The following is a 12,492-nucleotide window of genomic DNA, read 5'->3' on the forward strand; positions in this document are numbered from 1 at the left end:
TGAATTCCACACAATGTTGAACTTGTGAATAGAATATCGGAAATTAGCAGGTCATGTGCACTATTAAAATAAAAACTGGCAGTGCTGGAAAAATGCATTGTCAAATAAAGCTGAACTCAGATACAAATGTGTTCATCACCATAAAAATGGCCAAACAAGTAGTAGTTACCAGTGTTACTTTTCTTAGTGTCACATTTGCACCTAGCATGGATAAAAACAGCTTCTTACCTGCTCAGATAACTCTGGCCCATTGATACGAGCCTGTACGAGAGCATCATCAACAAGTGAATGAAAGTTTAGAAGCACGTGCTCAATGTCATATGTTCCGCTCATGGCACTTGAGAGCGCCTCCAAGGACTGTATATATCCCCGCCAGTGAAGATCCACTTCTGCCACGTTAGCTAAGCAGCCTCGGATAACGTTGAGGCAGTAGCCCATACAGGGCTTACTTAAAGTCAGCCCCTGGCAATGGGGGCAGTATTGCATTCTCAGTAATGCTCTGCTGCAGTCTTTAGAGAAATGCAGATGATCTGTTGTATTGATCACTTCAATCCCCAAATTCAGAGCCTGCAAGAAAGTCCGGCTGGGTAACAGTGTTCTTCCCATTTGTCCTATGGCCTTTCTGGGAATGTTACCAAAGGGCCTGATGTCTCTTCTCACCATTTGGAGGCATTCCGCATATTCCAGTGAAATGTCAGTCAGACCAGGATTAATCACATGATTGTAGACTACTGGGAACAGGGTGTCAAAAAATCTGTTGACAGATTCCTCTGTGCTAATGTCTGCACCAAATATGAACAGTCCAACATCTGTGAAAAACTCCTGAACACGTGTAGTAGCCTCAGCAGCCATGTTTCTATATGCATTGCAGAAAAGGGTGCTTGTGTAATTCTCAGCCAGTCTGATAAGCATTTCAAAGGTTTCTGTAATAAATAAAAAGTTCATTATTTTTAAGGTTTAAAAAATAAGAAATTAGAGTAAGGACTTCAAACAATTACATCACTATACCTTACATTTATCCCAAAGGCATTTTTGCAATAGAATTTATTAAAAGAAAAACTCCTCACAAACTGACAACTGTCTTTTGTATACAGGTAAACACCTTACAAGTAATGTTACAATTAATAATCCATATATTTTCTTGGCAGGATACATTAAACACAGTCTAAAAATATATAAAAGGAAATAGATTATAAACTGAGTTATTAAGTTACAAAATACAACAAAACCCTACTGTTTGTGTCTATGCATAGACACACATAAGCTCTATAATCTCACAACTCATTCTGAAAGTTGCAAGAGAAAGTTAAACGTTCTCAGTCACTCCAGGTCATTACTCTTACCATCCTAAATGGATGGGCAAAAGTAACATTAAACAATTTAAACAACTTTTCCATTCTATTAAAACTTAACTTTTAAAAGATCAGTTTTGTCTTCTTGTCTCCAATGGAAGGAGATGTACCAAACACACATGAGAACGTGCTTTTAAACAATGCTGTTTGGTCTGGGAATTGCTATGGTCAAGCAAAGTGCTAGAACATGCAGAATTGCTCTCCTTGGGCACTGTGATGGACACACCCTCTCTAAGCCTCAAGATCTGCATAACTGGCAAAGCCTGAATGGATCGACTTAATTTCATGTGTTAGGTGGCAATCGTTAAGTACACCGAGTAGTTTTTAATAAAACGGTTAAAGTATACTGGAGAAGTATTCTCTCCTGCCTTCACTTACAGAACAGGTTGTTAGTTGTTGGAATGGGCTGCCCAGGGAGGTGGTGGAGTCCCCATCCCCGGAGGTGTTTAGGAGTCGGGCTGACATAGCGCTGAGGGATCTGGTGTAGTTGGGAATGGTCAGTATTAGGTTAATGGTTGCACTGGATGATCTTCAAGGGCTTTTCCAACCTAGACAATTCTGGGATTCTGGGATTTGCAGGTAAGGATAAAGGCTGGGGTTTCAAACCAGAAAAAAGAGTGTTTGCACTGAGAAATTTCCTAGATCTGCCTGAGAAGCTTGCACTTCAGGGAAAGCAAAGAAGCTATATATAGGTCAAAAGGAAACTTACCTTAGAGTTGAGAACAAAAATACATAGAAACACATATTCCAAGTATTAACCCATTTTATTCACTGCATGGCTATGACTCAGTAACTTTCTTTTATTCATTCAAGCTTTACATGCATTTATTTTTTCACATTTATTTTTTTAATGCCACTCTATAGAAATAAAGTGAGAAAAAATATGAAGTACAGTTAATATTGTCCAAACAGTGATGTTAAAAATAGGCAGAATCTAATAGTGTTATACTATGTCTGGCAATTACTGAAGCAATCTGAAGTTTGATGTTAAGTCACGGACTGAAAGAAATAGTAGAAAACTGAGAATAATTTCAATATAATAACCAAGACTGGCTATCACATCTTTAAAATATATCTGTGCATAAGAATAAATTCTGATAAAAAGCTTGTTCATATCAGTGAAATGATTCTCACTGGCTTCAGTGGTTTTGAAATTGCACGCTTTGTGAAAAGATCACTGAGAAGACATATTAAGCTAATCTGCTTATACTTTCTAGGCATTCTTTGTTTTCTACAATAAAAATGAGACACATGCTTATAAATCAGCCATTATCTCTATTCCTCTGCTATCTACTATTAACTTAGTTTCATATTTCCTTAAGACTGATTTTGCTATCTCTCTCTTTACCACTCCTCTAACATTACCGTAAGTAAGAAAAAAGTGTTGACTGCCCACAGTAAAGAGTAGGAAAGTGCATCCCATGTGTCTTTTTTGTTTCACTACTATGGCACATACTTATGTGCATCTCTCCTAAAGTGAATTTCACTATATTCATATGTGCCAAATATCACAGTGATTCAGCAAAGGGTTTGTTTTGTTTCAAAAGTCAGACTCCTAAAGTCAGGAGCCTGCATGGAGCCAGGCTCCCACCAATGGAGACCTATTTGATACAGCAAAGCCTCTTCAGTTTATCCCATGAGCTGACATGCAGAAGCGCCAGCTGAGTGACTCTGTAATAGCTGCCTGCATCACCACCAGCTCTGTGACTTTTCTGAACCTCAGGCCCTCATGTCAGATCGTACCTAGACACCTGCACTGCACCCCGTGTCTTTCTGGAGGAGCAGATTGAGACACAAAATATCAGATAGGGCATATCAGATTGAACAAGATGCTCCCTTTAAGGCAAATGAATCTCCACCAGCTATAAAGGCAGTTTGGACCCCTAGCTCACATGGAGGCAAAAATACATGGACAGCTAAATTACAGCCTTAAATATCCTACAGTACATTATGTCTCATTGTTATTGGAGGGAAGAAGGAATGCCAAGGAAGTAGTCCTACTATGGAGGCTTTATTTAGTTGTTTAAGTGTGTTTTCAATGGCAGATGCTGTTTATCTGCCTGTCTGGAAGGGCATGGGTATCCTGCAGGTCCCGTGTCACATCTGCAGGCTTTGTGTGGATGCTTTGCATTTAAAATGGTACTAGATGGCTGTGCCTAGACAACTGGCCTAGATACCCAATTATCACTGGCTCAAGAACCCTTCATATAAAAGCTTGGAAAAATCAGAATAACAAAGACAAAAAATTAAGTCAAATTGATTCTTCTTAAAATAATGAAGTGTGAAGAATATTAAAGCCTCCTAAGAAAATGGCTATTTTTGTAACTGTAGATTCAGTCTTTTGCACAAATTTTGCCAATGCTCCAGATGAAATTTGTTAAAGTAAGTAATGTTAGTAAAATAATGATGTTATAATAATTTCTTTAGAATGACATGAATAAGGTTTTTATGACCCTTCTCAATTTTTTATTAATACTTTTTCCTAGATGAAAACTATAAAGTATGTGATCTAAAATGTCTGTTACATTCCATGGCTGCAGTATCCTATTACCAAGAGCACAAATGCTGGATGAAAGAATAAATCATGCTGCACATGGCTAATCCACAGATTTTACAGTGCGGTCTAAACAATAACAAACCTTCAAGACTGAACTACATTGTTAGTGCCCCAGCAATCCAGAGATAAATGAGTCCAATAATCAACTACATGATTTATTGACTATTTGTGCTTTTCTAAACAGCATATGATAATACTGGCCACTTGTGTTTATGATTCTGCATCATGCTGTTTAATTGTAATTTTAAGATTTCTTACAAAATTAGTTAATCAGGTTTTCCTACTGGAACATTTCCTACTTTATAACTGCCAAAGCTGTTCCAGAGATTTTGTTTTGCTCTCAGATGGCTCAAAGAATGGCAGAGAGCAAAGCAGACCTATGTTTACTTTCAATACGGAACAGCTCCTGTGAACACCTTACGATGGCAATCTATGTAATTTACAACACTTTCAGAGACTTCAGTGACAAATCAAGTTATGCTGGTTCCTACTGCAAGCAAATCAGAGATTTAGCAATGTGTTTCTCTGTCTTCTAAGCCTATGGGCCCACACTAACATCATCAGTCTTAATTATTCAGCCAAATAAAAGAAGTGGTGAGTTTTCAATCGGTATAAATCCAATACATATAAAAGACATTTTAAATATAACCAAGATGAGCCAGAGAAGTTCTTTTTGTTATTAAATGATTTTTTAATATGCAGGCTCACTGTGTCTTACCTCCATCCTTTACGAGATCTTCATAGTAACTGCTACACAATGTCCTACAGATACCTTCTGCAGCACTACTGTGAATAATGTCTAGTGTTTACCATGGGTGACATGTCAACTTTATTTTTTCTTTGGCTACACTTAAAATTATGATTTGTATACTCCTAAGACAAAAATCAGCACTGTCAATGTATTAACCCATTATTTAAAAAAAAACAAAAACAAAACAACCAACAAAAACAAAACAAAACAGTAATGTCTCTCTTCCTGGTTTTGCTAAGAAAGAACAAAACACAGGCTATGAAAAAATGTAGAAAAGCACTTGTTTGTTTCATGTATTGCATAAATTCAGCTGATTCTTCACATCAGTACACATATACTTTCTTTCTTGATAACAGTCTATTTAATAAAGGGATCACAAAATTATGTAAAATAACTATTAGGTCATTAGTTTAAAAGATTTGCAAACTTTCATTCAGTTTCTTTAACCTTTCTGTTCCTGAGCAGGGTAGTTCTAAATTATAAAGATAACACAATAGAGTAATCAGTCCAGTGGATTAGTGTCTTTAAAAGACAACACGAAAGTATACACGTGCCTTGTTTACTAGAACAACTCACAAAGAGATTGAAAAAGAAATCTTGGATTTTATTCCTGGACATTAATCAGATTTAATGGAAATGTTGCACAGAATGAAATAGAATTTGGATTGGATTTTAAACCAACCCTGCAATTCTCATTCTTAATAGTTTTGGCAAAGTGTCTTTCTACTATAGGTACCTTAGAAAATTAATTTAAAACAAATTTCTATGGAATCTTTTTGTTATAAAAGCAACTGCATTTTCTTAAGCTTACCCATCTTTCACACAGATAAATGTTTTATGCAAGCTGCTAAATGAGAAAATGCATGGTCTAAATTCTGAGTATTACCTTCTGAAACATCCATAGTACTTAACACAAAGATAGTCTAACAAATTAAAACTCCAGTATTAGTACTAGGCCAACAAGTTGTGAAGTCTTCTAATTCAGTAGTAATTCACCAGCCTATATTACATATTACAAAATAATTCACACTTAGGGTAAACATATAGAAGTCAATAACGAAACAGGTTTAAATCCATCCTTGAACTATGGACATAGTGTTTAGCAAGAATGCCTTTCACAGTTCAAAGGGGATCCAAAACTATAGAGGGGATCCAAAACTTTAAGTAACAGACCATAATATACAGGAATCCAGATATCTAAATCTAAGCAAAAGCTGAAAAACCTACTAAGATTTTTAAGTTATTATGCCTTGAAAAGGCATATGGGGAAGTATTAGCTTGTTGCCAGTTGCCATTAATGTTCGGTGATCTTGTATGTTTTCCTTCTGTTTATGGGAAGCGCAAATAATCCAGAAGCATCAAACTCTCTCTACTAAAGATTTATAATCCAATCAAGTGTATCTTGCATGCATTGTCCTATTGGAGTCAAGGAGAATGCCTCAGGTACAGTTTACAACCTAGCAAACAAAAGGCATTCAAAAATTATGTAAAAGAATATGAAAAATAAATTAATCCACCCAGTATTACATACATCATATCTTTGTTTAGAATATATCAAACAGGGAAATACACACATGTGGGAAATTCAGTGTAATTATTTCTAACTACAAAGTAGTACACGATGCCAGATACACTGCAAAATCCCCTAATCATTTATCATATTAGAAAAATGAGCTGGAAGAATAAAGTCTTCAAGACACAGAAATGAATTATAAAGAATGAACTCATTAGGGGATTGCCTGTGAAGGTTATATGGAAGAGAGATCAAAAGGATAAGTGCCAGCAGAAGATATTTGAGACTCACTAAAGCTGCTCCTCATTAACACATATTTCAGATTAATCCATTTCATACATTATACTCACTACTGAAGTCAATAAGAAAACAGGTAGAACAGATTAAACCTGTAGCTGAACCAACTTTGTATTGCCAAGTGTTAGTGATACACCTCAAACTTAATAGCCATGACTATGGGACCATTCACCTTGACATTTTGGAAGGAACAAGAGGAGATTGTTTTGTATGGTACCGGGAAAAGAAATAACTAGCAATAGAGCTCTACCTAAACCTTTTTTCCTCTTGGATTCTGCTTATCTTCCCTCTGATTTTGCATTTTTCTGGGTATTTCATAGGCAATGCTTTCTCGTTGGAGGAAAATATTTCTAAATTCTGAATATATTGCTTACTACTTTGGAATGAAATATGCCCAGAGTTGCAAGGAGATCACTCCAGGGGATCACAGCTTTAAAACTGGTATCATATAACAAAGTTGTCTGAAAATCTTTTGTCATAAAATGTTGTGCTTGGTTTACAAAAGGACATTAAATTGATAATGATTTATAATTTGCATTTTTAAATATTTGCCATAATAAATAAGGACTGCAAATAATCTCAGATGTATGAAAAGGCTATTTTTTGAAAAGGGAAATTTGGAATTTACAGCAGGATGGTGTTGAGATAGGAAGGTCATAAAATTAATTGATTAGAAGGGTAAAATTCATTTCACGTAACTTCAAACGTATATATGTGGAGCTAGTCACCTGAAGCTCCCTAAAGTCAGGTGAGAGACACAAGAACTTCTAAGGCATGACTCATCTCTTCAACTTTAGATTATTACTTCTGGTTGAGATGAACTGCTCTAAGCATTCGTTCCTCTCCCTTGACTAGAAAGGGATGTTAGAACAAATCGCTCAGGTATATAAAGATCTACATTTAGTCAGGGTGAATCCCTAAGATTTTTGTAAGGAACTAGTATTAAAAGAAAGTGACATCAAACAATATGATGCTGTAGTTTATACAAATAAAGAGCTGAGATAATCATGCTTCTACCAAGTGGTCTTAATAGTAGATAAATTACAAACTTCTAATATATTTATGCAAATCATATTTCCTTCTGCACAGCTGGTTACATGTTTTTCTTAGAATGAAATAAAGTATATACTTGGTTTCCAGGGGGTTGCTTAAGCATCACGACTTTACATGCTAGCTTTATAAAAAGTAATCAGGGAATCAGAGAGGAATTACACATGAAGAGAAAGAACAACCTCAGGAAGATTTCCATAAAGCTATGATGATGACTGACATCAGATGAAACTTTTGTCTTTATATTTTGAAAGTTTGGAAACTTTCCCCCCCCCCCCCCCCCCCCCAATTATCCCAGTTTTATGCTGGCAATACTCAACTTCAGTGAGCTGGTTTTTGATTTATACAGGTTAAAGTGAAATGATAATCAGGTTCTAGCAGATGCAACAATACAGATCAACATTTCTTGCACATCAAACAAGTAAAAATATTCATTTTGTATCACTGAATATTTAATCTGACAGCTTTCTTCTAAGTGTTGGTTGAAGTTTGGTGAATTCCTGCATCTCTTAGTCTGAGGAATTCCACACTAAAAATCATCACACTAGTCAAAGAAATTTGAGGAGTTCATTTACTTAACATCTGACTACATGTCATGGGTTTCAAAGAGCACTCAAAATGTTTGGTAAGGGATTAGATGCATTTTTTATCTTCACTTCGCTGCATTTTTGTTGAGAAAAAAGAGAGGGAAGAAAAATGTCCTTCAAGGCTGCATTTCTTAAAACAAATGTCCATGTTTTCCATAGAAGTTTCAGGAACAATGACGTTTATAAGTGGATCTCTATTAATGTTGAAGTTACTTCTGTGCTCTTCTGTAACTACTGGATATCAAGAAGAAAAACTGTATGACCCTCTGCATAGCTTTGTTATACTAGTGAATAGCAATCTAATCACTATTAGTGATTAGTGATATGTGCAAAATTGTTCTTAATGTAGGCGATGCAAATGCATTTTGGTTTATGCCATATATTTCAATACCTAGTTTGCAGAATGCTGTAAAAAGGAATGAATTGGAAGTATTCACTTCCAAGTTTCAGATAGGTTAATAAACGTACCATTTCTACCTTGACAAGATAGAAACTCAAAGGAGGTGGATAATCATGCAAACAAATAACACTCTTTTCCAATTACAAGAGGAAAATAGCACCTGTCAAAACCAACATAAAAGTCAACTTCTCTAAACTGGTTAGGGAAAGACACAGTTTTAGTATATAAACTTATCAAATTTAAGTGAAATTCAGAAGATATTTCAACACTAAGGAAGTCTCGGGAAAGAGAAATTCTTTCTACAAGGACTTTTTAATGACGGTTGGACAGAATATTCTGTGTAGCTGCTTTTGATGATATGTTGGGATCAAATATTGATATGGATTGGAATAGTGAACTCTACTTTAACTCACCCTTTCTTACCCAGTATGACTCCTGATTTTAATACAATTCATTTCTACACCAATGCATAACCATTCTTTAGAAACAAAAACCTAAACAATACATGTTAAATGATCTATTGTTGCTGGTAGCTTTGGCACTTAGAATCACAGTATCAGTATCGTTCAGATTGGAAAAGACTTTTAAGATCAAGTCCAGCTATTAACCTAACACTGTCAACTCCACCACTAAACCACGTCTCTGAGTGTCACATCTACAGGTCTTTTAAATACATCCAGGGATACATTACTCAACCACTTCCCTGGGCAGCCTGTTCCAATGCTCAATAAACCTTTCAGTGAAGAAATTTTTCCTAATATCCAATATAAACCTCCCCTGGCACAACTTGAGGCCATTTCCTCTTGTTCTATCCCTTGTTACCTGGGAGAAGAGACTGACACCCACCTCGCTATTATCTCCTTTCAGGTAGTTAAAGAGAGCCATAAGGTCTCCCCTCGGCCTCCTTTCTTCCCAGGCTAAACAACCCCAGTTCCCTCGGCCACTCATAGAAATTGTGCTCTAGACCCTTCACTAGTTTTGTTGCACTTCTTTGGACACGCTCCAGTATCACAACATGTTTCTTGTAGTGAGGGGCCCAAAAATGAACACAACATTCAAGGTGTGGCCTCACCAGTGCCGAGTACAGGGGGACAATCACTTCCTTAGTCCTGCTGGCCCCACAAGCCAGGATGCTGTTGGCCTTCTTGGCCACCTGGGAACACTTCCAGCTCATACTCAGCCAGCTGTCAACCAACACCCCCAGGTCCTTTTCTGCCGGGCAGCTTCCCAGCTACTCTTCCCCAAGCCTGTAGCACTGCTGGGGGTTGTTGTGACCCAAATGCAGGACCTGGCACTGAGCCTTGTTGAATCTCATACAATTGGCCTCAGCCCATCGATACAGCCTGTTCAGGTCCCTCTGTGAAGCCTTTCTACCCTCAAGCAGATCAACACTCCCACCCAACTTGGTGTCATCTGCAAACTGACTGAGGGTGCACTCAATCCCCTCGTCCAGATCATTGTTAAAGATATTAAATAGAACTGGCCACAATACTGAGCCCTGGGAACACCACTTGTGACTGAAGTTAACTCCATTCACCAGCACTCTTTGGGCCCAGCCATCCAGTCAGTTTTTTAGCCAGCAAAGAGTACACCCATCCAAGCCATGAGCAGCTCATTTCTCCAGGAGAATGCCTTGGCAAACGGTGTCAACTTAAGTGTAGACAGACAACGTCAACAGCCTTTTCCCCATCCACTAAGTGGGTCACCTTGTCATAGAAGATCGGGTTAGTCAAGCAGGATCTGCCTTTTATAAACCCATGATGACTGGGCCTCATCACTCATCATGTAGTTGTCCTGTACATGCCATGTGTGTACATGACACTCAAGATGATCTGCCCCATAGACTTCCCCAGCACTAAGGTCAGACTAACAAGCATATAGTTCCCTGGATTGTCCTTCCAGCTCTTCTTGCAGATACGTGTCACATTTGCTAACCTCCAGTCAACTGGGACCTCACTGATTAGCCAGGCCTGCTGATAAATGACTGAAAGTGTTTTGGTAAGCACTTCCACCAGCTCCCTCAGAACCCTTGCGCGGATCTCATCTGCCTCCATAGGCCTGTGGTGTAGCAGGTCACTAACCATTTCCCCTTGGATTATGGGGGCTTCATTCTGCTCCCTGTTCCTGTCTTCCAGCTCAGGAGGCTGGGTGCCCTGGGAATAGCTGGTTTTATTCTTAAAGACTGAGGTAAAGGAGGCATTAAGCATTTTCAGCCTTTTCCTCAGCCTTTGTCACTATGTTTCCCCCCACACCCAATAAAGGAGGGAGGTTTATTTAAGTAACCGTAGTCGGTTAAGACTGCTGAGCATACCCCCACTGAGCATATCTGTAGGGGAAAAAAATGCCAGAAAAAAAAAACAAACCAAAACACCCAGCAGAGCAATGTTTCTCCCCATACTTTCTGGAAGAGCTACTGCACTTGTAGCTTGTATCAGGTCTTGGCCAAGGGGAAAACCCATCTGATTTTTCAGTCCAGATCTCTGGCCTCATGGCACCAATGAACAAGAAGTCAAAACGTGGATTTCTTTATATAGTCTGGATTTCCTTCTATAGTCTATGTATGTTGTCAAGATGCAGTGTACTCTATAAAAATTTTTGAAATCCTTATCTGTAATAGCAATCCAATTTTTTTCATGAGATAATCTCACTTATTTTCTGGTTTTGCTTGGTAAGATACTTTTTAATGATTAGTATTTAGTTAGAGCTCACTAAAGGGATGAAAGAACAACAGATCTTAGATTTAAGTGTAAATCAATTTTGTTTACAGTAGTATGAATAATTATATAAATATTGGTTCATGAAATGATTTCCTTAATGTTTTTTAACCTTCACTAAATTCTTTCCAAGTATACAAAAGATAATTTGCCTTTTTAAATGCTACTTTTCTTTACTTTCAGAGAGTCCATGAGTTTAACTAGTATATTATCTATTTTTACTATACAGCTTTATTGGGTGTGCTAATAGCCTTTCACTCTACCACTATTTGTAGATGTTCTACTAAGCCCTGGTTTGCAACTCCTGCTGCAGCACTGCCAACACACATATTCTCAAGGCACGTAGTGCTTTCCAGGAAGAAGCTGGAGATAACAGCTGCTGGAAATATGTGTCTCTTCCAAACTATAACCACACTGTGATTTCCACCCCATCATGTGATCTGCCCCATCATGCAGCGTGACAAGGGGTACACACCTCCTGCATCACTCAAAACTGGACAGTTACCTTCCCATTCCCTTTACAGCTATGCATCCTAGCTTATGTAGGAGTGGAGAATCTCTCACTAAACAATGAAAACACAGAGAAACATAGGACTAGGAGGAACTTGAGATGTCCTCTAATCCATCCTTTGAACCCAGAGCAGGTTCAACTAGATTTACGATCTCACATCTGAACATATTTATCTAACCAATTCTTAAAAAATGCATAGTAATAGAGAGGCCACAACCTCCAAAAAAAATAATTCCAGTGCTTCCCCATATTCCATCTGCTCTCACCAATGAGAACAAATTATTTGCTTCTTCCTCCTTTTAGGTATTTCAGATTAGTTCCCCCCCCAACCTGATTGTAGTCATCTCCAAAGACCAAATGCATCTCCAACGTAGATGAGTCTACATCTCAGCTAATTGGTAGAGAGGATGATGGCATGATTCATCTGACCTAGTTTAGGTGTCCACATGGAAATAAGATGAATCATGCTGCTTTTCTCCTCTGTTTATACAGAGAAAGAGAGTAGCTAGTGATGACTCTTACTCCTGAAAACTGTTACAAATTTATTTTCTCTTCTTTATAAAAATGAACAGTCCCACTTCTTTCAGTCATAAAAGGTGCCCATTCTGCCTCTATGTAGTTGAATTTAATCCTAAAGACTTCCAAAGGAAAGTTTAAATTGCCCAAAATAGGTAGATAAGTGGACAAGCTATATGTTTAGGAGTTCCAAATTCATATATAGCTCTGCCTGACTAGGTATTTCAAAAGTATTTTGATAAAC

General features: G+C 37.6%; 1 protein-coding gene across 1 annotated transcript in view; it reads right to left on the bottom strand.

The window, feature by feature from the left end:
* GPC5 (glypican 5) overlaps nucleotides 1–12,492 on the bottom strand; it is a 725,946-nt gene that overhangs the window by 605,402 nt on the left and 108,052 nt on the right. Inside the window, exon 3 of the mRNA XM_074930948.1 lies at nucleotides 229–923. Within this exon, the coding sequence (XP_074787049.1) occupies nucleotides 229–923 (695 nt within the window). The remainder of the gene's footprint in view (nucleotides 1–228; nucleotides 924–12,492) is intronic.

Source organism: Athene noctua, chromosome 1, assembly GCF_965140245.1.
Source record: "Athene noctua chromosome 1, bAthNoc1.hap1.1, whole genome shotgun sequence".
Taxonomy (NCBI): Eukaryota; Metazoa; Chordata; class Aves; order Strigiformes; family Strigidae; genus Athene; species Athene noctua.